The sequence below is a fragment of the Electrophorus electricus genome, chromosome 18, assembly GCF_013358815.1.
Source record: "Electrophorus electricus isolate fEleEle1 chromosome 18, fEleEle1.pri, whole genome shotgun sequence".
In the NCBI taxonomy this organism is placed as follows: domain Eukaryota; kingdom Metazoa; phylum Chordata; class Actinopteri; order Gymnotiformes; family Gymnotidae; genus Electrophorus; species Electrophorus electricus.
The window spans coordinates 395,001-422,500 of record NC_049552.1 but is presented as its reverse complement, the minus strand read 5'-3'; the positions used below and the strand labels follow the sequence as shown (position 1 = coordinate 422,500).

General features: G+C 42.9%; 2 protein-coding genes across 4 annotated transcripts in view; both read right to left on the bottom strand.

The window, feature by feature from the left end:
* Positions 1-9,855, bottom strand: part of lrrc75ba (leucine rich repeat containing 75Ba) — a 22,293-nt gene extending 12,438 nt beyond the window's left edge. The window contains exons 1-3 of the mRNA XM_035535999.1: positions 9,269-9,855; positions 1,775-1,903; positions 121-224 (exon numbers count right to left, since the gene is read on the bottom strand). Coding sequence (XP_035391892.1) covers positions 121-224; positions 1,775-1,903; positions 9,269-9,547 — 512 coding nt within the window. The 5' untranslated portion in view covers positions 9,548-9,855. The remainder of the gene's footprint in view (positions 1-120; positions 225-1,774; positions 1,904-9,268) is intronic.
* Positions 9,856-13,598: 3,743 nt separating this feature from the next.
* On the bottom strand, positions 13,599-25,878 carry ggt5a (gamma-glutamyltransferase 5a). 3 transcript variants are annotated; one of them, XM_035536308.1, is made up of 12 exons: positions 25,657-25,878; positions 24,365-24,492; positions 24,119-24,205; positions 22,940-23,123; positions 21,771-21,931; positions 21,504-21,650; positions 21,200-21,330; positions 19,583-19,767; positions 19,312-19,403; positions 17,669-17,781; positions 14,167-14,277; positions 13,599-13,959 (listed from the first exon to the last, which is right to left on the bottom strand). In XM_035536308.1, exons 1-12 carry the CDS (start codon positions 25,830-25,832, stop codon positions 13,813-13,815), a joined length of 1,662 nt encoding a protein of 553 aa, XP_035392201.1. In that variant the 5' UTR covers positions 25,833-25,878; the 3' UTR covers positions 13,599-13,812. The 3 variants fall into 3 exon arrangements, 2 of the variants coding, with proteins under 2 accessions (XP_035392201.1, XP_035392202.1); XM_035536309.1 differs by having other exon boundaries at positions 24,119-24,180; positions 25,657-25,734; XR_004777117.1 differs by lacking the exon at positions 17,669-17,781 and having other exon boundaries at positions 13,869-13,959.
* Positions 25,879-27,500: the final 1,622 nt, after the last annotated feature.

Here is a 27,500-nt window from a genome sequence, read left to right as displayed (position 1 = left end):
TTGGGTGTAGTGTTTGTTGTAGTGTTTGGTGGGGTGTTGCGTGTAGTGTTAATGGTAAGCAGGCTTTGGGGTGTTTGTTGTAGTGTTGGGGTAGTGTTGGGGGGTAAGTACACTGCTCACCATGACTGCGTCTTCCTTCTCTGTCTCAGCCACTTGGAGTGCGGCGTCAGGTGGTAAATCAGCTGCCTGCAGATCTTGTCTGACGACTTCAGCGTGTCTGAATCCTAACGAGGGCAAGAACTTCACGTCAGCATCACTCGCAGTGTTTACTAGGCAAAACGCAACAAAGCACACAGGAGTAAATGTACCAGTTTAAAAAGAGCAAACGTGGCACAGCGCTGGCCTACTGGCCCCGGAGCACAGTGGGCTGGGGAGTATTTTAGTGTAGATGAGAAGTTGAATGCAGAGGGAACGCAGTCAGAAACCCACAGAGCCAAAATACCCTGCAGAACACTGAACCAGAACAGCTCCATGCAGTCTGACTTCTGTTAGCCCAAACAAACTACACACACACACACACACACACACACACACAGTCTGTGTTACTGGGCCAGTCTGTTTTACTGGCCCAGTCTGTTACTGAGCCATTCTGTGCTACTGGTCCTGGCTCATTCAGCAACTTTCACGTCCCAGTACAGATTTTCAAACTGGTCCCTTTTATATTATCTCACCTTGTTATTTTCCAGAAATCTGAACCAGTATTTGCTATCCTGATGTTCCCCATTAAGTGCCAAGGGGAACCATTTGAAATATCATAGGAACCATTAGCTGTTGTTCATGAGGCTCTGGAGGTCCAAATACTGAAAAAATCCAGCAACATAACCATGCAGATGATGTTTTATGTGGAGAAAACATGAACTTGTCCAGTTTCTAACCGTTAGAGAGTATATCAGTGATAGGAAGTGAGGAGATCACTAAAACAGTGGTAGGGAGTTGAGAGAGGATCACTGATTACAAAAAAAAAAAAGATATACATTTGGAATAGGGAGCCCGAGAATTCCCAGTGCAATTCTATAACGTAAGTAAAACTACTGTTAGACCTGTTCAAGCTTCCTCTTAAGCCATATATAGAAACGTCAGTTCTGTGTCATTCTCAGTCCACTGATGTTCCTATTAACAGCTCGCAGGTGGCAGACACACGCAGCATCTAATAAGATCTGATCCCAGCACATCTACATTCTGTTTCCCAGCAACTCTCAGAAATCCCACAGATTCCCATCATGAACATTTACAGAACGCCATGTTCCGGAGTAGACACACCCAGCGTGTCATCTCCTCTCTCTCAGATCTGATCTCACGCTGGGCTTGGACCGAAGAGAGACCAGTAATGTATGCTGGTGATACCGGCAGACACGCTGAGATCCCTCTCTACTGTATATTCACAGTTTCCCATCAGAACCCTCTCTGGCAAATAGTCAACATTAGGAAGATTAAGATACTGATCACAGTCTTAGAAATGTTAAGGGACAAAGTTAGGAGACAGAGTTAAAGGAAAAAGTTAGGGGACAGAGTTAAGGGACAGAGTTAGGAGGCAAAGTTAGGGGACAGAGATTTACTGGAAGATTTTCTAGTGTAAAAGTCTTCAGGAGGGTTTATGTCAGAAGCCAGTAAACCCCCTCTGCTCCTGTAGCTCTGATAGAGGAAGTACGTGTGACTGGGTATTTATTCACCAAAGGGAACCAGATTTAGTTGCTAATGTAAGCAGAAATCTTTAAATGTTCCAGCCTTAGAACTAAATATCCGAGGTCCCCCCTGGAGCCCCAGTGAGTCTCACCTTCTTAGGACACTGCATGTCTCTGGCGAGTACAAGCAGCAGTTCATGGGAAATGGGGTCCACCAGGTTCAGGAAGGCGGCGTTCTTGTACAGGATATCATTCAGGGAAGAGCCCTCTAACCCCAGGTCCTGTGAACACACACACACACATACACACACACACATACACACACGTATACACACAAACACACACACACACACACACACACACACGTATACACACACACACACACATACACACACACACATACACACACGTATACACACACACACACACACACACGTATACACACACAAACACACACGTATACACACACACACACGTATACACACATACACATGCATACACATACATACACACACACACACGTATACACGTATACACACACACACACACATATACACACATACACACACACACATATACACACATACACACACACGTATACACACATACACATGCACACACATACATACACACACACACACGTATACACACATACACACGCACACACATATGCACACACACGTATACAAACATACACACACGTATACACACACACATACACACACACACACGTATACACACACACACACACGTATACACACACACATACACACACATACACATCAGTCTCTCAATCAAAGAGACATCTTAACATGTAGAGATACTGTGTTATACTGATAACAGTGTGATATACTGATAACAGTGTGGTATACTGATAACAGTGTGGGTATACTGATAACAGTGTGATATACTGATAGCAGTGTGGTATACTGATAACAGTGTGATATACTGATAACAGTGTGGTATACTGATAACAATGTGATATACTGATAACAGTGTGGTATACTGATAACAGTGTGATATACTGATAACAGTGTGGTATACTGATAACAGTGTGATATACTGATAACAGTGTGGTATACTGATAACAGTGTGATATACTGATAACAGTGTGGTATACTGATAACAGTGTGGGTATACTGATAACAGTGTGGTATACTGATAACAGTGGTATACTGATAACAGTGTGATATATTGATAACAGTGGTATACTGATAACAGTGTGATATACTGATAACAGTGTGGGTATACTGATAACAGTGTGATATACTGATAACAGTGTGGTATACTGATAACAGTGGTATACTGATAACAGTGTGATATACTGATAACAGTGTGATATACTGATAACAGTGTGATATATTGATAACAGTGGTATACTGATAACAGTGTGATATACTAATAACAGTGTGATATACTGATAACTGTGTGATATATTGATAACAGTGTGGTATACTGATAACGGTGTGATATATTGATAACAGTGGTATACTGATAACTGAGTGGTATATTGATAACAGTGTCATATATTGATAACAGCGTGGTATACTGATAACAGTGTGATATATTGATAACAGTGGTATACTGATAACTGAGTGGTATATTGATAACAGTGTCATATATTGATAACAGTGTGGTATACTGATAATAGTGTGATATACTGATAACAGTGTGATATACTGATAACAGTGTGGTATACTGATAACAGTGTGATATACTGATAACTGTGTGGTATACTGATAACAGTGTGATATACTGATAACAGTGTGATATACTGATAACTGTGATATATTGATAACAGTGTGGTATACTGATAACAGTGTGATATACTGATAACAGTGTGATATATTGATAACAGTGTAGTATACTGATAACAGTGTGATATATTGGTAACAGTGGTATACTGATAACTGAGTGGTATATTGATAACAGTGTCATATATTGATAACAGTGTGATATACTGATAACAGTGTGGTATACTGATAACAGTGTGATATACTGATAACAGTGTAGTATACTGATAACAGGGTGATATATTGATAACAGTGGTATACTGATAACTGAGTGGTATATTGATAACAGTGTCATATATTGATAACAGTGTGATATACTGATAACAGTGTGGTATACTGATAACAGTGTGATATACTGATAACTGTGTGGTATACTGATAACAGTGTGATATACTGATAACAGTGTGATATATTGATAACAGTGTGGTATACTGATAACAGTGTGCTATATTGATAACAGTGTGGTATACTGATAGCAGTGTGCTATACTGATAACAGTGTGGTATACTGATAACAGTGTGATATATTGATAACAGTGGTATACTGATAACTGTGTGGTATATTGATAACAGTGTGGTATACTGATAACAGTGTGATTTATCTGTATTTATATATATTTTTTTCTCTATGCACCCCTGTTTCCTTTCCTCAGTTTGGACAGAGCACTCTCCACCATTTCACTGCGAGTTATACTGTGTATGACTATGTATGTGACGAATAAATCAAGCTTGAACTTGAACTTGAACTTGATATACTGAGAACTGTGTGGTATATTGATAACAGTGTGATATTGATAACTGTGTGGTATACTGATAACAGTGTGATATTGATAACTGTGTGGTATACTGATAACAGTGTGATATATTAATAACAGTGTGGTATATTGATAACTGTGTGTTATATTGATAACAGTGTAATATATTGATAACTGTGTGGTATATTGACAACAGTGTGGTATACTGATGAGAGTATAGTATGTTGATGATAATTGTGTGGTATATTGATAATCATGTATTATATAATTTTAAAATAAAACAAATAATACATCCCAATCACAATGAAGCTGCAACTGAAAGTTAAATTAGCAGCAGAAAGGAGGTGCGTGTGTGTGTGTGTGCATGCATGTGTGTGTTTGTGCTAGTGTGTGTGTGTGTGTGTGCCTGAGCATGTTATGTAAATGGCTTTCCAGGGCTGGTGATACTCAGGCTCTTCTGCTGCATCACTACAGATCTTCACACACACTTCTGTTCAGCTGCAGGTGAACAGAAACAGAGCGGCAGAGACCTACTTCACTCTATCACCTCACCACCAAAGACACCCTCTCTCTCCTTCTCTCCCTTTCTCTCTGTCCATACCCCTTGCTGTGTCAGAAACTCTGCCCTGTTCACTATATAGTGCACTACTCTAGGGTTCCTCCATCTTGTAGGGGTGTTCAAAAACATAGTGCACTATAACAATCCCAAAATGCACTGCAATAAGTAGTGTACAAATGATGTATCCTGATGGTCAAGGAATACCCATAATGCACCATGTTGTTTGACGCTCGTGCATCTTTCCTGAGGAGGACCAATTGGCGATCACGGTATCTTCAGAGAGCTCCAAGGCCTCTTCAGATCTGACTGAAGGTAACTGTCAGTTTTTTGAGGCTCTTTCTGTAATCCCATAAATGGAGTTTATAGTTAATTGAGTTTAGAGTTAACCAGATTTAACAGCTTTCCAGTCAAATCATTTTGTGTTAAAAATCTTTTTTACAAGCTAGCTAGTCAGTTAACTAGTAGCCCAGGTTATGACCTCAATGACCTCAGGTGCTGACCTCAGTGACCTTTAATTTAACTGTGGTCCATATATTTATGGTATTTACCTGTGGTCCATGTATTCATATATTTAACTGTGGTCCCTATATTTATGGTAATTAACTGTGGTCCATATATTTGTGGTATTTAACTGCTGTCCATATATTTACAGTATTTAACTATGGTCCATTTATTTGTGGTATTTAACTGTGCTCCATATATTTGTGGTATTTAATTGTGGTTCATATATTTATGGTATTTAACTGTCGTCCATATATTTGTGGTATTTAACTGTGGTCCATATATTTATGTTAATTACCTGTCATCCATGTATTCATGGTATTTAACTGTGATCCATATATTTGTAGTATTTAATTGTGGTTCATATATTTATGGTATTTAACTGTGGTCCATATATTTTGGTATTTAACTGTGGTCCATATATTTATGTTAATTACCTGTCATCCATGTATTCATGGTATTTAACTGTGATCCATATATTTGTAGTATTTAATTGTGGTTCATATATTTATGGTATTTAACTGTGGTCCATATATTTTGGTATTTAACTGTGGTCCATATATTTATGTTAATTACCTGTCATCCATGTATTCATGGTATTTAACTGTGATCCATATATTTGTAGTATTTAATTGTGGTTCATATATTTATGGTATTTAACTGTGGTCCATATATTTTGGTATTTAACTGTGGTCCATATACTTGTGGTATTTATCTGTAGTACCTATGGTGGAGCTGTCAACACACTCTTCATCAGCTGTCATAAACACACTCTTCATCAGCTGTCATAAACACACTCTTCATCAGCTGTCAGCACACTCCAGGTTCCTCCAGTGCTCTCATGGTCTCTGAACTAACCCACACTCACAAACACCAAATCCATTTTCATGTTCTCTAAGATAATGCAATCAGGCCTAATAAAGTTTACACACACGTATGTACTCATACATGCACACACACACACACAAGCACTCACATGTGCATGCACACACACACACACACACACACACACACACACACATGCGCATACGTAGACACACACACACATGCATACACATGCGCATACATACACATATATGTATACACGCACACACAGACACACTCTTGGCTCTGTCTCAACACTGTGAGTTGATTACAATTGCTGTTCTCTGCTAAGAAGCTGTCAAGTCCTCAAAGTAATTAACTGCAGCTCCTTCTGTGGCATGAAGAGTCTGGGGAGGTTCCAGTGACCAGCCGACCGAGAACAACGGAAACACACCAAAATGGCATCAGGTAAGAGTGAGAAAAAGAGAGAGAGAGCGAGATTAGATGAGCTGTGTCTGAGGCAGCGATCAATTTAACTATTCAGGACATACAGCAGAGTGACTCTGGGTGTTCAGAGAGGATCAGAGTGACTCTGGGTGTTCAGAGAGGATCAGAGTGACTCTGGGTGGTCTGTGGTCTGTAGTCTTGGTAGTCTGTGTTCTATATGGAAAGTAAACTGTCCAGATTCCATTCTGCCCCGCGCCAAGCGGCTGAGCAGAGAGGTGATCTGCCAGGAGCCTGATTAATAGGGTGCTCACACCACTGTCAAATGATCAGTGACCTACTACATATTAGCACCATTTTACAGTTAAATGCAGTGAGAGTGATTTAGTAGCTATGTGAATGTTTACACTAAAGGGGCAGGGTTTCATTAAATGGGGCAAGGTTTATACTAAAGGGGATGGGGCTTCCATCCCTTTTTTGTTTCTACTCGTAACAAAAAACTGTGTATTACTCTGTATGTTACTGTGTATTACTGTGTGTTACTGTGTATTACTGTGTATGTTACTGTGTATATTACTGTGTATTACTGTGTGTTACTGTGTATGTTACTGTGTATTACTGTGTATTACTCTGTTACTGTGCATTACTATGTATGTTACTGTGTATGTTACTGTGTATTATTGTTACTGTGTATGTTACTGGGTATTATTGTGTGTTACTGTATATTACTGTGTATGTTACTGTGTATTACTGTGTGTTACTGTGTATGTTACTGTGTATTACTGTGTATTACTGTGTATGTTACTGTGTATTACTGTGTATTACTGTGTGTTACTGTGTGTTACTACATATTACTATGTGTGATCTGACAGATCTGCCTTCTATATGGCAACAACTCCTATTACAGGGATGTCCACACCCTCCCTTAACCGACACACAAACACTTACACGGACTCGGTCAGTGTTGTGCTGCACACGAGACCATACTAATGCTGCATTTGGGTGTCGGAAACTGGGAAACACCAGCTGACAGAGCAGGAAATCTGGGATTCTAGACGATACACTAGTTCCTGTGCTCATGACAAGTCCTGTGACCAGTGGGGACCCAGTAGTGAGAGCTTCCTGTGCAAGGTGAGATGTGTGAGTCTGCTGCAGCTCTGTGCAGTCTAAGCCCTCACACACACACACACACACACACACACACACACACACACACACACACACACACACCCATGCACCCACACAGTCCCATGTGGTTCAGCAGAGAGAAACCCTCTCACACACACACACACACACACACACACACCTACGCACCCACACAGTCCCATGTGATTCAACAAACAGAAACCCTCACACACACATACATACACACACAGACCCAAGTGTCCCTCACAGACACACACACACACACCCACACCCACACAGTCCCATGTGCTTCAGCAGAGAGAAGCCCTAACAGACACACACACAGGGACCCATGTGGCCCTCACTCAAACAGAGACCCACATGGTTCTGCAGAGAGAAGCCCTCACACACACACAAGCCCACGTGGCCCTCACACACAAAGACACAGACCCACGTGCCTTATACACACACACACACACACACACACAGACCCACATGGCCCTCACACACAAAAACACAGACCCACATGGCAGAGAGAAGCCCTCACACACACACACACACAGACCCACGTGGTTCTGCAGAGAGAAGATCTAACACACACACACAGAGGCCCACTTGGCCCTCATACACAAAGACACAGACCCACGTGGCCTGGCAGAGAGAAGCCCTCACAAACACACACACACACACACATACACACACACACAGAAGCCCACGTGGTTCTGCAGAGAGAAGATCTAACACACACACAGAAGCCCACGTGGTTCTGCAGAAGCCCTGTCTGAATGCAGCCAGTAGTGTCTCAGCGTGTTAAATCCACACACACCTTCTTTTATGACTGTCTTTGTGGGGCATCCGAATGTCTGAGCATAAATAATACTACAGATGAAATTAACATTAACCTTAGTAACCAAAAAAATAAACACACACACCTATACACACAGCAACACACACAAACACCCACATATACACATGCATACACACGTACAGGCACAAACACCTACAGAGAGAGAGAGAGAGAGAGAGAGAGAGAGAGAGAGAGAGAGAGAGAGAGATGCCTTCTAACCTCTCGTTTCATTTGTGTGATTTGTGGTCAGTCTTCTGTTGTTTTGTACTGGTGATGTTTCCAAGCCCCTGGGACTGGATCTGTCAACATGCCTCTACGTGCCTTGTTACCAAATAACAGGTTCGTTCCCAGCCCTGCGGCCTGCACACCGCGAGAGTGGAGCGTGCAAACGGAAACGCTCCCCCACAGGAGACGACGTGCTGCAGCAGCTGACAGAGGCACGCTCACCGCTGTCAGGAGAGCGTGGATAACCTTTACAGCTGGACTCATCCGCGCGAATAAACACAGCGTGAAGCGGCACGGTCCAGGCAACAGCCGCCCAATGAAGCGCACAAGCGCTGCACGAAGCGCTCCTTTGAATATGATGACAGAATTAGGAAACGTGAAGTATAACAAGACGACTGGAACGAGTGTAACATTAAGCGTTTGTCAAAGTGGTGGAAAGACGCCAAAGTAGGAAATATAAAGACGGCAGAAGCCTACGAGGTGCATGGTGCATATACCATATGTAACGGAGCACCGGAGTTCTCTCGCGTTTAACGGGAGACTGTTGTCTAGCGGGGCACATTGGGTCGAGCACCACCTCGCGCTCGCCCTTACCTTTCTCAGCAGTTTGAGCACGTCTGTTGCCTCCTCTGTTTTCTTCTCGCGCAGCAGCTTTTGAATCTGACGGATCCAGGCGACCCGCCGGACGTAAGGGCTGTGGGTGGTGCGGCGCAGCACGCACGGGAGCCTGTCCGCCTTCAGCACCAGGGATGGAAACAAGTCCCCGCTGCGCCCGCTGCGCTCGCTCTCCCCGGTGCTGTCGAGGTGCTGTCGTCGCCTCCGTGAAAAACTGTCGCTGTCCAGACTATTTTGGCGACTAAGTCTCGAACCCATATTGTCTCATGTAGAAACACGACGTTGCACGCTCAGACTAATGTTTAGTCCTCACGACGAAATCACGCGCGCGAGATGACGCCCTGTACATCACACTGAACTCGCGCACCCTCGCACTGCCCCGCTGCCTAGTGGAGATAAAACCCCAAATGCCAGTTTCAGGACGCTCGGGGTCTTGCAGGTAGGATCATGTGGTAAAATACACGTTCGGTTGTCTGTTTGTTATGCTACATGTCCTGTCTTTCAGGTGGCGAGGGCTCCATCGGAAATGGTGCTGAGCAGACGGAAACTCACGGCAGCACGCGGGCATCGCGGAGAGCAGGGCACGCGGTGATTGGCTCGCGCCGCTACGTCGCTGAGCGGAGGAGCTGTTCCCGTTAAAGCCCGGTCAAGCCCGTAACCTGCTCCCGCGGCACTCTCACACTATGCAAAAGCCTGCTTTCATTTATGACATTTAGTCAAAGCTCAAAGGTTAACGGCATCTCTAAGGTGTGAGGAAAACCGGTCATGTGTTGAGTTCTGTTTTCTCTGTTAATTGTAATGACGGGGTTTGATCAGGGGGGTTGATCATGGGGTTTGATTAGGGGGTTTGATCAAGGTGTTTGATTAGGGGGTTCCCACATCATCTTGTTTAAAAAGCCCCGAAGCACATAATCACATAACTGGCCAGTAGGAGAACTAAAGTCAATGTCAAAGTCAAATTTTTCCCTATAGCACTTTTTACAACAGACACTCTCACAAAGCATCTTTACAAATGTCCAAGTCCCAACCCCCAGTGAGCAAACCAGGGGCGACAGTGATGAGAAAAACTCCCTGGAACATGAGGGCATCAGGGGGTGCTGGGCGGATCCATGGGAGCTGAGACCGGCTGAGTGTCAATAACATCATGACATCATGGGGTGGTGGGCGGAGCCATGGCAGCTGAGACGGGCTGAGTCTCAGTAACATCATGACTGTATTGTTTTTCAGTATGAAAGATGAAACGTGGTCATATGTAGAAGATGTTGGAGTGGATAAATGGACAGAGAGAACAGAGTCTTTATTCTGAGTTCAGGCTCCTCTTCATGACTAAATCAAGGTTTGTTGGCACACTTGACTTTCTACTACATCTTCTACTACATTGTAATCAACAATGTCATTTTCTATCCTGTCACTAAAGCAATCATAGACACCCACTTACTCTCTCTGTCTGCCTCCCTCTCTCTCTGCCTCTCTCTCCCTCTGCCTCTCTCTCTGCCTCCCTCTCTCTGCCTCTCTCTGCCTCCCTCTCTCGCTGCCTCTCTCCCTGCCTCTCTCTCTGTCTCCCTCTCTCTTGCTGCCTCCCTCTCTGCCTCTCTCTGCCTCCCTCTCTCTCTGTGCCTCTCTCCCTCTCTCTCTGCCTCCCTCTCTTGCTGCCTCTCTTCCTCTGCCTCCCTCTCTTGCTGCCTCTCTCTGCCTCCCTCTCTCGCTGCCTTTCTTTCTGTCTCTTTGATCAACTCAGCAGTACTTTATTGGCATGATAGTTATCACATAGAAAGGAGAAATAGGAAGGATAATTATTTATATTGATTCATCAACAATGTTGACCAGCTGAAGGGAAAACTGGCTCTCCCTCAGGCACGGTGATACACATTTGCATAATTACTTTACTCTGCATAATTACTTTATCCTAATTACTTATAGCAGTTTTTTCTTTATTAATGTAATGTGCACATGTTCTCACAGAATGTGTTACTAATTCATTCATATCTGGGACATTCGGTTAGGAAGAGCAGCTCTGTCTCCACCACTCCCAGGGGTAGTGGGAGCACAGCCTGTCTTCTCTGGGCAGCAGGTGTGTCAATTCACTGATGTCCATCATAAAACGTGCAGGACAGATGTACACTTACGCGTCAGTTCACTGATGTTCATGGAGATGTGTGAGAGCTGTACAGCAGGGAGATGAGGTTGTGGCCTTACCTTACTTACCCCAGTCTGAGTGTCTGGGCTGAACCTCACTGGTCCGAGCATGAGGATGGTCTTTGCCAGAAGACCCCAGATTTCTCTAGTAATTACTCTAGATTATTGTACTAATTACTCTATCTTACTGTACTAATTACTCTAGATTACTGTACTAATGATTTCTGTACATTAACAGGTACACTGACCTTTATTTGTTTGTTTTTTATTTAGTTAGTTTGTATCCTTGTACATGACCTTTGCATATTAATGAACTGTAACAGAATTATATCATTTAATTACAGTAGTGTAAAACCACTACAAAGTAGGTTAATGTGCAGTTACTATGGCAACATGCAATAGAAATTAGTTTTCAATTTGCCCTTTTTGTATTAAAATTGGATTATTAATAAGTAGTATTTTAAGTACATTGTAATGGTTTGGTTGTACCATGTTGACACTGAATCAGTGTAAAAAAAGAAAAAGGAACATTTGTGTGAACGTGTCTGGTCTGGTCCACTGCTGCACTTTCTGCAGGTCCTGCCCAAGAGTTTCTGTGCTCAGGCTTACACTCCCATTGGCCAAGGACACAAGTGTGAAATCAGGTTTGTCTTCACTTCACTGGGAACAGATTCTCTGACACACAGGCTGTGCTAACATGTGTGTTCCAAGGAGGAAGAAAGTGCCACCAAGCTCAGAAACAGCTTTCCCTGATGAACCTTGGAGTTGCAGCTTGGTGGTTTGACCCTGTGTGATCAGCAGTGGAAGGAAGGAACTTTTTAACTCGCCTTCTTTCACCAGGCCTCTACACATCCATGGTTCTAGAGTTGCTTCAGGTTTGAGAGATCTTGACACATCAGTGGTTCTAGAGTGGGTTCAGGTCTAAGAGTGTGTTCCCTCTGTTCCTGTTGTCAGTTATGAGCCACCCTGTAGGGCAACGTGTTGGTACAATGTCATCTGAGGTTTCACTCTGAATGTTGTTGAAAAATGTGTGAGGTCATATTGAGCACAGCGCCTGCCTTCAAGCTGAAAGTGTCTGCGAGTACCGCTCACGCTCACTGCACTGCTTTTCGTGTAATGTGGACTTAAGAGACACAGCAAGATGTCCTCACGTACATACATCCCCATGTACATACATCCCCACATACAGTCTGCCAGGGGGCCCGAGGCTGTACATGAGCACACACCCATATGAAGACATCAACAGGACAAATCAAAAACATTAAAGATCCCTCCTAGCAAACCTTTCACATCCGAGAATGTAGCCACAGGGATATTTTCGGAAATATAGTATTACTTGAAAGAGGAAAGAGCTGTGGCCTTCTCCAGGAGAGTATTCACTCCAAACATATGTTCCTGGAGTAAATGTTCATCAAACAAATTCTTTGATTCACACAAGGCAATATAATTTTGGTGAAATGTCTATATTTGGGAAATTCACTCTAACTCTGTTACAGAGAAAAAAGTGGAGATAGACTATAAATCAACATTAAATGAGTGAGAAGCATTTGATATAAATTTCCACACTGGGAATGGATGGGAGGACCTGGGCAGTGGCTGCACCTCCACCTGTTACAGGTGGACCTGCATCTCCACCAGTCACAGGTAGACCTGCATGTCCACCTTTAACATATATAAACAGGCCTTCTAGCTTCATACCACATACAGCTCAGCTTGAAACACCATGCTTCAAGTCTCAAGCAAGACAAGCATGGAGAAGATTCTCTATCCTACTTCCAGATGGTGGAATGAACTTCCACTTGCTGTCCGGACAGCAGAGTCCCTTGCAGTCTTCAAATGCAGACTGAAGGCCCATCTATTCGTGGAATATTTAAATGAAAACTGACACAACTCCTATATTGACTGACTAAACTAGTACTTATTGTAGGGTTTTGTTTATTACACTGATGTTGTCTAAGAAACTCTAGTACTTATTCTTTATTACATTATCATTGTTTAAGAGAGACCTCATGTATTTTGTACTTCTAGTCATCAGCAGTGATCCCTGTATTTCTACAGTATTCTAGTTCATTGGTATATTGGACTCTAACCTACTGTACTGTATTAGGATGTATTCTATGGGTAAATGACAAAGCACTTTTGTAAGTTGCTCTGGATAAGAGCGTCTGCTAAATACCGTAATATGTAAATGTAATTATCAACACTATATAAATCATAAGAATAAACAAATAATTCACACAATCTAAGTTTTCTTAGTTGCCTGCTGGTGTAATTCATTCTATTCATGACTAAGAGGGCTGTGAAATTCTTGTATAATTAGTCATTAAGAGTGTAAATAGGGTAGTTCTGGCCTAAACAGGTCAGATCTGGAGTGTAGACCATCTGGATCAGTAGCCGGAAGACCTGCCCATCTTCCGGGTGTCTGAAACAGCGTCGATGCAGCCTCTTCGCTTTGATACAGCATTGACAACATTATAGAAAATTCTTTGGATATCAACAGTGTGTCCAAGTGCTTGGAGGGCCTCTATGACACCCTGACAAAGAAAGAAGACAAAGACAGTGTAGAGAACCAGCCCTACTTCAAAGCACGTTAAACACTTACAGATAAACTCTTAGTATCTATGTACAGTGCAGATTAGGCTAAGTGAAGATTGCTCCATTGACTCAACTTAACACTGCCCCAGTCCTGTTCTGGGCACCCTTGCTGCCTGGCCTTGGGACCAAACCATATGGTGTCCTACCTTGTCGAAGTCAGGTTCAAACCTGAGTGCGTTTTTGGAGTTCACAAACACAACAGGTGCTGCGATGGAGTCTTTAAGACTCTTCCCAAACCAGAGATGGTTCATGAGTGTCTGATCAGGACACACAAAGGAGAGGAAGGAGTTAAGACTGAACACTAAACACACACTCACAGGTCTTCTCACTGCAATACTCCAGCCAGGTTGGTGCTGTGTGTTTGGGGTGCCAATCGTCCCTATATTAATAATATAATAATTAAAAATTAATAATACATTAATTGTTATGATTAACACTGGAGTGACTGGCTGTATCAGGGGTGTTACGGCTGTACTGGTTGTGTTGGGGTGTTACTGTTACGGCTGTACTGGTTATACTGGGGGTGTTATTGTTACAGCTGCACTGGCTGCATTGGGGGTGTTATTGTTAAGGGGTGGTATTGTATTAGGGGCTATGGTTAAGGGTTGGTATTGTATAAGGGGTTAAGGTTAAGGGGTGGTATTGTATTAGGGGTTAGGGTTAAGGGGTGGTATTGTATTAGCGGGTAGGGTTAAAGGGTGGTATTGTATTAGGGGTTAGGGTTAAGCATGGTATTGTATTAGGGGTTAGGGTTAAGTGTGGTATTGTATTAGGGGTTAGGGTTAAGGGATGGTATTGTATTAGGGGTTAGGGTTAAGGGATGGTATTGTATTAGGGGTTAGGGTTAAGGGGTGGTATTGTATTAGCGGGTAGGGTTAAAGGGTGGTATTGTATTAGGGGTTAGGGTTAAGCGTGGTATTGTATTAGGGGTTAGGGTTAAAGGGTGGTATTGTATTAGGGGTTAGGGTTAAGCGTGGTATTGTATTAGGGGTTAGGGTTAAGGGATGGTATTGTATTAGGGGTTAGGGTTAAGGGATGGTATTGTATTAGGGGTTAGGGTTAAGGGGTGGTATTGTATTAGCGGGTAGGGTTAAAGGGTGGTATTGTATTAGGGGTTAGGGTTAAGCGTGGTATTGTATTAGGGGTTAGGGTTAAGGGATGGTATTGTATTAGGGGTTAGGGTTAAGGGATGGTATTGTATTAGGGGTTAGGGTTAAGGGGTGGTATTGTATTAGGGGTTAGGGTTAAGCGTGGTATTGTATTAGGGGTTAGGGTTAAGCGTGGTATTGTATTAGGGGTTAGGGTTAAGCGTGGTATTGTATTAGGGGTTAGGGTTAAGGGATGGTATTGTATTAGGGGTTAGGGTTAAGCGTGGTATTGTATTAGGGGTTAGGGTTAAGGGATGGTATTGTATTAGGGGTTAGGGTTAAGCGTGGTATTGTATTAGGGGTTAGGGTTAAGGGATGGTATTGTATTAGGGGTTAGGGTTAAGGGATGGTATTGTATTAGGGGTTAGGGTTAAGGGGTGGTATTGTATTAGGGGTTAGGGTTAAGCGTGGTATTGTATTAGGGGTTAGGGTTAAGCGTGGTATTGTATTAGGGGTTAGGGTTAAGCGTGGTATTGTATTAGGGGTTAGGGTTAAGGGATGGTATTGTATTAGGGGTTAGGGTTAAGGGATGGTATTGTATTAGGGGTTAGGGTTAAGCGTGGTATTGTATTAGGGGTTAGGGTTAAGCGTGGTATTGTATTAGGGGTTAGGGTTAAGGGGTGGTATTGTATTAGGGGTTAGGGTTAAGGGGTGGTATTGTATTAGGGGTTAGGGTTAAGGGGTGGTATTGTATTAGGGGTTAGGGTTAAGCGTGGTATTGTATTAGGGGTTAGGGTTAAGGGGTGGTATTGTATTAGGGGTTAGGGTTAAGCGTGGTATTGTATTAGGGGTTAGGGTTAAGCGTGGTATTGTATTAGGGGTTAGGGTTAAGGGATGGTATTGTATTAGGGGTTAGGGTTAAGCGTGGTATTGTATTAGGGGTTAGGGTTAAGCGTGGTATTGTATTAGGGGTTAGGGTTAAGCGTGGTATTGTATTAGGGGTTAGGGTTAAGGGATGGTATTGTATTAGGGGTTAGGGTTAAGCGTGGTATTGTATTAGGGGTTAGGGTTAAGCGTGGTATTGTATTAGGGGTTAGGGTTAAGGGGTGGTATTGTATTAGGGGTTAGGGTTAAGGGGTGGTATTGTATTAGGGGTTAGGGTTAAGGGGTGGTATTGTATTAGGGGTTAGGGTTAAGGGGTGGTATTGTATTAGGGGTTAGGGTTAAGCGTGGTATTGTATTAGGGGTTAGGGTTAAGGGGTGGTATTGTATTAGGGGTTAGGGTTAAGGGGTGGTATTGTATTAGGGGTTAGGGTTAAGCGTGGTATTGTATTAGGGGTTAGGGTTAAGGGGTGGTATTGTATTAGGGGTTAGGGTTAAGGGGTGGTATTGTATTAGGGGTTAGGGTTAAGGGTGGTATTGTATTAGGGGTTAGGGTTAAGGGGTGGTATTGTATTAGGGGTTAGGGTTAAGGGGTGGTATTGTATTAGGGGTTAGGGTTAAGGGGTGGTATTGTATTAGGGGTTAGGGTTAAGGGGTGGTATTGTATTAGGGGTTAGGGTTAAGCGTGGTATTGTATTAGGGGTTAGGGTTAAGGGGTGGTATTGTATTAGGGGTTAGGGTTAAGGGGTGGTATTGTATTAGGGGTTAGGGTTAAGGGTGGTATTGTATTAGGGGTTAGGGTTAAGGGGTGGTATTGTATTAGGGGTTAGGGTTAAGGGGTGGTATTGTATTAGGGGTTAGGGTTAAGGGGTGGTATTGTATTAGGGGTTAGGGTTAAGGGGTGGTATTGTATTAGGGGTTAGGGTTAAGGGGTGGTATTGTATTAGGGGTTAGGGTTAAGGGGTGGTATTGTATTAGGGGTTAGGGTTAAGCGTGGTATTGTATTAGGGGTTAGGGTTAAGCGTGGTATTGTATTAGGGGTTAGGGTTAAGGGATGGTATTGTATTAGGGGTTAGGGTTAAGGGGTGGTATTGTATTAGGGGTTAGGGTTAAGCGTGGTATTGTATTAGGGGTTAGGGTTAAGCGTGGTATTGTATTAGGGGTTAGGGTTAAGGGGTGGTATTGTATTAGGGGTTAGGGTTAAGGGGTGGTATTGTATTAGGGGTTAGGGTTAAGCGTGGTATTGTATTAGGGGTTAGGGTTAAGCGTGGTATTGTATTAGGGGTTAGGGTTAAGGGATGGTATTGTATTAGGGGTTAGGGTTAAGGGGTGGTATTGTATTAGGGGTTAGGGTTAAGGGGTGGTATTGTATTAGGGGTTAGGGTTAAGGGGTGGTATTGTATTAGGGGTTAGGGTTAAGGGATGGTATTGTATTAGGGGTTAGGGTTAAGCGTGGTATTGTATTAGGGGTTAGGGTTAAGCGTGGTATTGTATTAGGGGTTAGGGTTAAGCGTGGTATTGTATTAGGGGTTAGGGTTAAGGGGTGGTATTGTATTAGGGGTTAGGGTTAAGGGGTGGTATTGTATTAGGGGTTAGGGTTAAGCGTGGTATTGTATTAGGGGTTAGGGTTAAGGGATGGTATTGTATTAGGGGTTAGGGTTAAGGGATGGTATTGTACCATGGAAATGCCTGTGGTGATCATACTGCCTCCCGAAGCTCCAATAATCACAGTGTGTTTTTTAGCAGAGGAGGCAAGGACCACTGGTGCCATAGAGGAGGGAGGACGCTCACCTACACACACACACACACACACACACACACACACACACACACACACACACACACACACACACACACACACACGTCTGTCCAAAATGTCCTGTTTCTCTAAAAACCTTGTGTACTTCACTACAGTTCTGACCACCTCCCTCTTTCTCTTGTATGGTACTTGGAGAACTGGTGAGTCAAACGCGTCCCCCGGTACTGGGAGGACTGATGGGTCACAGCCCCAGTACTGGGAGGACTGTTGGGTCACAGCCCCAGTACTGGGAGGACTGTTGGGTCACAGCCCCAGTACTGGGAGGACTGTTGGGTCACAGCCCCAGTACTGGGAGGACCGGTGGTTTGAACGCTTGCTTGCTCCTAGGGGTTCTGGTGACCTTACTTGCTCTTTACTGTGTCCAAAAATGCCAACCATGTTGGTATACAAGAGTGCTTCTTACTGTGGCACATTCTGTGCATTCTGTACTGGGACCAGCATGAGCACCAAGTATGCCAGTTCCAGTGAGAAGTGTCAACGTACTGCAGCAGGGGGTTCTGGGAGGTGAAATCAGGTCATGTACAAAACTGCAGGTGTTTAAATCAGAACTCTCCATCCCTGGGGTTCAAAATGTTCAAGAGTACAGAAGAGTTATTTTCCTTAACTTCCTACCTTTTTGTTGTCATAGCAACAAACGGCAATGAAAATAGATACATCGCTAGATACAGAGTATGTGTGTGTGCGTGTGTGTGCGCGAGTGTGCGCATGTGTACATGACCATATATTATACTTAAATATCTCAGAATCTTCCAGGATGGTACAGACTAAATCCCTTTTTAGGGACCCTCCACTAGCCACTACAGTATTAGTGAACACCTCTAATACAGCCAGCCACTACAGTGTTAGTGAACACCTATAATACATCCCCCCACTAGTGTTAGTGAACACCTCTAATACAGCCAGCCACTACAGTGTTAGTGAACACCTATAATACATCCCCCCACTACAGTGTTAGTGAACACCTATTATACAGCCAGTACAGTGTTAGTGAACACCTCTAATACAGCCACTACAGTGTTAGTGAACAACTCTAACAGAGCCACTACAGCCTTATCACATGTGCAGTGACAGCATATTTTGAGGGAACAGGTCAGATGTCATGACCCTGAAAACATCAAGTCCTTCATTCTGATGGTCTGGAGGTGTTCAGTTAAACACACAGCAAGTCTTCTCTTGGTTTCACCAATATAAAGCTGATTACATCTCTCACAAGAAGTACAGAGAACTCCTATAGTAGCAGATGGAGAGGAATGGATGATATCAGATGGTCATTATCTCTCTCCTAACAAGCATGCCTGATGTTTTTGTCTCTTTTATAGGAGAGTAATAGGGGTTCCTTACAAAGAGATGTGGCCTCTGCTTCACACACACACACACACACACACACACACACACACACACACACACACACACACACACACACACACACACACACACACACACACACACACACACACACACACACACACACACACACATCAGAGGAAGGTAAGCATGCTCACCTGGGTGGATTTGGTTCACTTTCCCACAGAAATCAAAGAGTTGGTTGTTAAGAATGACGCCTGTTTTAGGAGAGAGCACTTTGGACCCAAAGCTGTCAGGACAGATGGAGAAAGGGTCAGCAGTCTAATGACAAACATTCATATCTCCACTGTAGTCTTCTACTACCCCCACTCTAGATGCAGGGCAGAATCACTACTAGAGTCTCACACACGCACACAATTGCCATGCCAGAACATTACTGCGTGTGCAGGGACAGTAGGCCGTGCTCACAGGTGGTTGATGGTGCTGGTGACAGACACGGCCATACCGTCCTCTGCCAGCACGGATACGTGACTTGTGCCTTGCGTGTCCACGTGGGGTGTGATGTTGTAGTAAACAGCCTTGTAGGTAGAGTTACTACTGATCAGTCCTCGAATGTATTGGGCAAACTTCTCCTGGATCATAGCAGACGCCTCCTGCTCAATACCACACACACACACACACACACACAAGTTCAATATAAGACACTGCCCTAATCAAAGTAGTTACTTATTCTTTAACGTATGTCTTAGTCTGTAAAATATGATCAATCTAAATCTTAGATTAAAACATTCAAAATTCTACATTTGCTTTTCTCATTAAGATCATCCTTTAATCTTAAACATAAAATATCAAGTTAATACAGTTAAAAAAATCTCTCATGCAAACATGCTCTCATTAATAAACACCTGCTAGCATAAACACCTGCTAGCATAAACACCTGCTAGCATAAACAGCTGTTCGTGCAGCACCGTAGGGAAAGGAATGTTTCCTCACAATGTTAATCCCCCCCTTCTTTCTTCTCATTGTTTGAAAGAGAAATGGTGAAATTGTTCACACTTTTTCATTTGTACATTGGTTTTATGAATTTTATTGATTAGTCTTTAATTTTGTCATTATTATGGCAGTGAGGGGGAAGACGAGAGCGTGCTAAGGAGTGTGACGAGGTGATATAAAGTTTCGAGCATGCCATAAAGCGACAAGCGTTGTCTAAGTGTGGTATATTAAGCTCTTGAGTTAGATTACCGGACAGTCTTATCCACCAACTACCGAGGACACCGCAGAGACAAACAAAACTTCAGTGCGGAATACAGGGTTCATCGTGAGTCTCAGACTGAGAGTTAGCATGTGAAGTAATTAACGTTCATAGAGGTCTCTACTAAGGTTTTTTTTAGTGTTGTCTGAGGTAGATAACTGAATAACTATCTAAACGTGTGAACGGCATCGAATAGAAAACAGCGCGAGTAGTGATTCTCAAATAGATGTCTGAGCTAAGGGAGACGCTCAGGTTTCCACCCGACAAACCGATGCACCACACGGCCCCTTTGTCTGGAATTCTCCCGCTCGTGTTTTGTGTTGAGTTGCTACGTGAAGACTGAAGTGTTAATTTTAGTTTTCCTGGCCTCTACGCACCCAAACATCGACTCAGTCCTGCAGTGCCACAAAAGAGTTCAGGGTTATTTTTAATATCAATTCTATTGGTAATTTTTATTTTGCTTGGTGCACACAGGTGTGGGTCCACAATGTTTAGACATATGATTTGAATGTCTGTGTTTATTTTAATTCATAATATGCACACGGAGTGTGTCGGCTTAGTGCCTATTTTCGTTAAAACATGAGTGAATTAATACCAAAAACCGTTGAGAAGTATTTGATTTGTGGGACTGGACAGTAATGCCTTTATACTAAAAGAATACTTTTATTTTAGCCCGTAAATAATATAATTTGAAAAAAGTACTCATTCCTAACATCTCTGAGCGTGAGATGAAGAAGGTAATTAACTAGATAATTGTAAACAAACTCGCAGTACATACAAGGTCATAGTTGAGAGGTAGGGGGCGCTACACTGGCGTAAACAGCAGGAATTACCATCTGGGAGCCAAATGCAGGGTCCTTCATCAACTTCCTCAGGCCATTGGCAAATTTACAAGCCTCTACATAGCGATGGAAGGTATGAACCCGCTCCTCTCCCTGCACAGACGCCGGGCTGAGGTTATAGCCTACAGAACACACACACACACATGCCTTGAATACAGATTCAAAAATAAGATTCTTCAAACACCTGTAAGAACTAGTTATCAATGAAAATGTTAGTATTAGTGATTAATAATCTGATATATCCAGCACTTAATAGTTATAGTATACTTTTCTAGCATAACATCAGCCAGCAAACCTTGCATGACTTTGAGGATGAAGCTGAGAGTGGCGCCCCCTGATGGAGGAGGAGGGAAGTACATGGTATAGTCTCCCACAGATGCATTCCAGGCCTGCGGCTCAGACACTGTGAACGAGCTCAGGTCCTCCAGCGTAAGAGTCCCACCTGACACACACACACACACACACACACACCACACACAAGTTCAAAATAAAGTTCCATTAAAGTGCCAATGTGCAGGTCGTATGCAAAGTCTTGACTGATATAACCCACACATCCCATCACCTGCTTCCTGGATGTCACTGATGAGATCCTTGGCTATGTCTCCTGTGTAGAAGACATCTGCACCATACTTGGCTATCATCTCCAGAGTGTCTGCCAGTCTCTCAAACTTCACAGTGTCTCCCTGCTTTAGCATGTTGCCCTCAGCATCCATGAATAACTGCCTGAGAGAAGGAACACAAAGCCTTGTCTTGAAGCTCATGAGCTGATGGGTAACGAAGCATCTGCATGGTCTCAAGGTGTCCAAGCTGAGCTGAACACCTTTAATACAGCCAGGACAGTTTCAGTGAAAACCTCTAATACAGTCAATAAAGTGTTAGTGAACACTTATAATACAGCCACAACAGTGTTAGTGAACACCTCTAATGCAGTCACTAAAGTGTTAGTGAACACCTCTAATACAGAGAGCCACGACAGTGTTAGTGAACACCTCTAATACAGCCAGACACTACAGTGTTACTGAACACCTCTAATACAACCACAATAGTGTTAGTGAACACCTCTGATACAGCCAGCCACTACAGTGTTAGTGAACACCTCTAATACAGCCAGCCACTGCATTGTTAGTGAACACCTCTAATACAGCCACTACAGTGTTAGAGAACTCCTCTAATACACCCACGACAGTGTTAGTGAACACCTTTAATAAAGCCACAACAGTATTAGTGAACACCTCTAATTCAGGCAGTCACTACAGTGTTAGTGCACTTATCTCTAGTAGTGCACATGCAGGGCACACATGCACTGATCAATAGTAGTGTACACACAGGGCACACCTGCACAGATCTCTGTAGTAGTTTCTGTAAAGAGCACTCGTGTATTTATGGCTCACAAAGAAAAGTTCACTGTTCATGCAGAACTACTGTGCTGATGTGATAAATGATGCATAACTTACTATATGAAGATGAAACAGCAATATATTTTACTGAATTTTCAACATATTGATGTAATAAATAATTGTCTTACAGAAAGATTACTAAACTGATGAGTGTAAATTTAGTAACAATTAAAGCAAAATCTGTCTTATGTATCTTATACAACATAGTGATTTATAACAAGAGGAATAAACAGAGTATCACAACATTATAGTGAGGACATCTATACAAACACCATCACAGGGACGTGTGTAGCGTGGTTAGTGCTCTCGTGTAGTGTGTGAGGGGGGATGGCACCTCAGGGGTGAAGACGTGTTGTTAGGAATGTGAAGGCAGTGCTGGAGGATTATAGAGATGGGAATGCCCTCTCTGGCCAGCTGTATGGTGGGCTGAAACAGGTCCGCCCAGGGCAGGCGGCCATACAGCCTGTGAGCTTTCTCATACCCACGGATCTCACCAGGAACGCCGATCCACTGACTACCTACACAGCCGGAGAGAGAGAGAGAGATGGAGACATAGAAAGAGAGAGAGCAGGGGAGAGAGAGAGAAAGCGCACTTTTGTTCACTCAACAATGTAATTATTCGTCAGTGGCAAATAATTTATGTGATCATTGAGCAGACAAATTGGCCTCCCTCTTCATTCATACGTGTGGGTGTGATTTAAACAACATGACTTATCACGCATGAATATACAGGCCAGTAGGGGCACTGTGATGGCCGGAATACCAGAGCATCTGCATGAAGCCATAACAGACTGTGCGTGAGACTAACCCTTTATTCAGGACACTCGTACAGACTCAAACACGGTTGTGCACAATGATAATAGAACCCAAGCTGCAGCTATTGTTTTTGTTTTTGTTTGTTTTGTTATCTTCCTGAATGGACATTCATGCCATCCTCTGATTTATGCAAAATTTTAAATTTTGTACTAAGCGCTTAAATAATAGTTACCCATATTGAAACTATACTGCTGTTTTTTTTGTTTGTGTGTGTGTGTGTGTGTGTGTGTGTGTGTGTGTGTTGGGGCGGGGGGGTTAGGGCGGACTGGGAGTAGTCCACAGCCGTCAAGAATCCATAAGAGAGAGTCAGACCCAGGACATGTCTAGAGAACAGGCAGTGATCCTGGATGCAGTAGGTTATGTTTCCAGCAGCACTGTTCTAGTTTTCCTGTATTTCACTATGTGCGTTGCGTAGACATGTTTTGAACGTGACTCAAACGCAGCAGCGGTAGGAGGGAGGGTACCCCACCCTCATCCTCCTGTCAGTACCCAGTCACTTGCTGATCTCTGCATGCTCTTTTCTCTGCTCATCGATTGGCCACTCTGCCTAAAGTCACACAAGTTAACAAATAACAAATGATCTCGGAGTGTGTCCTGTAGGGATGTGTGTGTGTGTGTCTGTGTCCTGTGGGGCTCTGTGTGCGTGTGTGTGTCCTGCAGGGCTGTTAGCTGTGTGTCTTGTTTTCAGGTGCTTTACCTGAGCCCTCACTGGAACACGCTGATAGCAGGTCTGGTTTGACCCTGTTCGGAGCAGTCTCCCTGGAATTGATGATTTTCACTTTACCTAAAAAATCAACTAAATGAAGTGAATACATCTTTTGATATATAACAAACAATAATATAGTCTTTTAACTTCTTAAGAAAAGTGTCAAATGACACATTTGAACTGCTGACCGATGTACAGTGTTGTGTTGATAGGGTAGTTATACTCGATAAGTCTTACCGTTGCTCTCCATGATGGTGAAAATAGACCCTCCGCCGATTCCCGTACTCTGCGGGTTTATTACGGAGGTACATAACAGGGCGGCTATGGCGCCATCTACCGCTGAGCCTCCAGACTGCAGAACACGACTGAGAGCGAAAGAGCGTGAGAAACTATGAGGTAAATACGCAGTGACGCAGTACCTCGGGCAAACGTAGATCGCGAGATGTCAGAAAACATACACCCACGCGCCCGGGAAACGCAACACACCCTATAGAAATTGTGCGTAATGTTATATCAAATTATTCTAAATTAACCCAATCTAAACCCACGTGGAGGTTTTTCTATTGCTTTAGAAAACACGCCAGGTGACATTACAAAAACAAGCCGATCTTATTCTCACGTCATGAACGCACAATGAATTTAGTGACGTTAAACCTCCCTGCTCCGGTTAACTATTCAGGGCCATTAGTCCACAGCAGACTGCTGACCACCTGTAATTACAGTTACATGCTGAGAGGATTTAGGGTTAGGGTTAGAGTTAACGTTAGGTTACGGTTAGAGTTAGAATTAGTGTTATAGTGTTAGGGTTAAAGTTAACGTTAGGGTTAGGGATAACCCTATAAAGTGTTAGGGTTAAGGGTTAGAGTTATAGTGTTAGGGTTAGAGTTAACGATAGGTTAGGGTTATGGTTAGAGTTAGTGTTAGGGTTAAGGTTATAGTTATGGTTAGAGTTAGGGTTAAGGATATAGTGGTAGGGTTAAGAGTTAGAGTTATAGTGTTAGGGTTAGAGTTAACGTTAGGTTATAGCGTCTGGTGTCGTTACCTATAACCCTAACACTATAACTCTAACCCTTAACCCTAACACTAACTCTAACCCTAACTATAACCTTAACACTAACTCTAACCATAATAGAGTTAGTGTTACGGTTATAGTTAGGGTTAGAGTTAGTGTTAGGGTTAAGGGTTAGAGTTATAGTGTTAGGGTTAGAGGTAACGACACCAGACGGTACCTCGCTCGGGTCATGGGGTAAGAGATTTATATTCTCTAGTTAGTACTAGTTAGTACCTTAAGAGGTAACGACACCAGACGGTACCTCGCTCGGGTCATGGGGTAAGAGATTTATATTCTCTAGTTAGTACTAGTTAGTACCTTAAGTTTTATGGTTCCGTTTTGTTAGAGAGTAATCTTATTTATTTGTTTGATTGACTGTTTGTTTTAAATCGACCAAATTATGTTCTTTCGCTTGTTATGAGGAATAAGTCCACAAAATCCTCAGGATACACACTAAGATTTAGAAAGCCGCTCTTACCTCCCGACCTTCGAACACGTGTCTGAGTCAGCAGCTACTGCAGCATTCCTGAACTCTCCACCAGGACAGTCCTGCTCAGGAAAGTGTGTCAGGCAAATTATAATGATAATTATAATTATAACACATATCAGCACGACGCTAAAACACATGCAAACACGCTCCTTTCGCCTGGCCATGTCTGTGTTGCTCTGGCGGAATAAAGGCAGGTTACGGGCTCCTTGTCTCCAGCGCTCCTCTTCACGAATAATGAATATTCCAAGTAGGTCCTTCTGTAAACTCAAAGCGAACCATGCCCACGTTGGAAGCCACGCCTCCTTTGTTTTAACATATACTAGTAGGATATCATTTGATATAACGTGTATTAAAACATAAATATTATTTGATATATATATTTTTCATATCATCTTTATGGTTCAAATGTAATGTTAACACACTGCTAGCCGTTATCTTACGTTGGCGATGTAGTTGAAAACAGTAGCAGTAAATTGGTCATAACAGACTGATAAACGTCTTATAATTGTCCATACAACACTGTTAATTAATATCTTCTAGACTCTTTTTGCGGGCTTCCGTTTGGGCGTGTCTTGTGCGCTGTTGGGCGTGTCTTATATAATTGCGAGAGTTTGCGGGTTTTTTGTCGTATCAGAATCAGTACATTGCAGATTAAGACTCAGTGAAGAACATCTGAACGCGGGTTAACATGGTTGTTGCAGGTTTACACGTCGTTTGCTCTTTCACACGTGACTCTGCTCGCGTTACCTGTCTGCATAACTTCAGAAGCGCGAGCTTGTCTGGGCGTTCACCGTCACCTTCTCCGCAGTGCGACGCAATTAACGACAGGCAAAGGATCCTGGGCAAAAAAGATAAAATGAGCAACTCTGCGCGTTTGATATTAATTTGCTTGTCAAATACTGCATTATAACATGTTTTTTCATTTAAACAGTGAAAATGAACTAAAAGAATAACAAGACACCCAGATGATATGGAATAATTCGTGTAATAATCTGGATTAACCGAAAGTGAAACTCTGTAAAGAGAGAGAGAGCAGAATAACCCTTCATCTTGAAGACAGCAAAGCTAGAACTTGAAAATTTATTGGGTGACGGATTGACGCGGTTACTCCAACACGCGTAGGGTGACGGGTTGACGCGGTTACCCCAACACCTGCAGATATCTCTTGATCTTTGACATGATGCAGCCACGTCTTTTGACCAATAAATTACTTTTTCATGTCCAAACCATCAGCTAGTTAAATGGATAATAGACTTCACAAGCCACTGAGAGTACTTGTAAATGGTATCATTTCAAACACAGAACACGATTGCTTCACCTCTATTGTTCACTGTATATTTTGATGACTGTAGGACCTTGTACCTGAACCACAACATCGAAACGTTTTACTGATGATACTGTGCTTTTACCCTGGTTCTGTGGTCCAGTTTATAACCAGTATTGTGGTTCAGCTCATAACCAGTACTGTGGTCCAGCTCATAACCAGAGCCCTTTCAGGTTTTAAGTAGTGTGTGACTGCTGGACTGGAATTAAATGTCACAAAGACTAAAGAGGTAGTTATGGACTTTTCCAAACACCAATCCATTTACAGTGAAACATATATTATCATAATCTAGAGGAAAAGTCCCTCACTATAAATACCTAGATACAGTAGTTGATAATACACTTAGCTTTGAGATAACACTAACATAAAAGGGACTACAGTATAATTCAAATTCATTTGGGGTGGAAATGGACATATTTGGTACCCTCAGAGTGTAATATCCTTTTAATATATTAGTTTGTTACTCCTTGAAAGCTAAGAACAGGAATCATCTCCAGCCGACTGGAAT

Coding starts and splice junctions, on each gene's coding strand:
- ggt5a (XM_035536308.1), bottom strand. CDS start 25,832: ATGGCCAGGCGAAAGGAGCGTGTTTGCATGTGTTTTAGCGTCGTGCTG. Junction 21,651..21,770: donor CAGTGACATCCAGGAAGCAG/GTGATGGGATGT, acceptor TGTGTGTGTCAG/GTGGGACTCTTACGCTGGAG. Junction 21,331..21,503: donor CATCCTCAAAGTCATGCAAG/GTTTGCTGGCTG, acceptor TGTGTTCTGTAG/GCTATAACCTCAGCCCGGCG.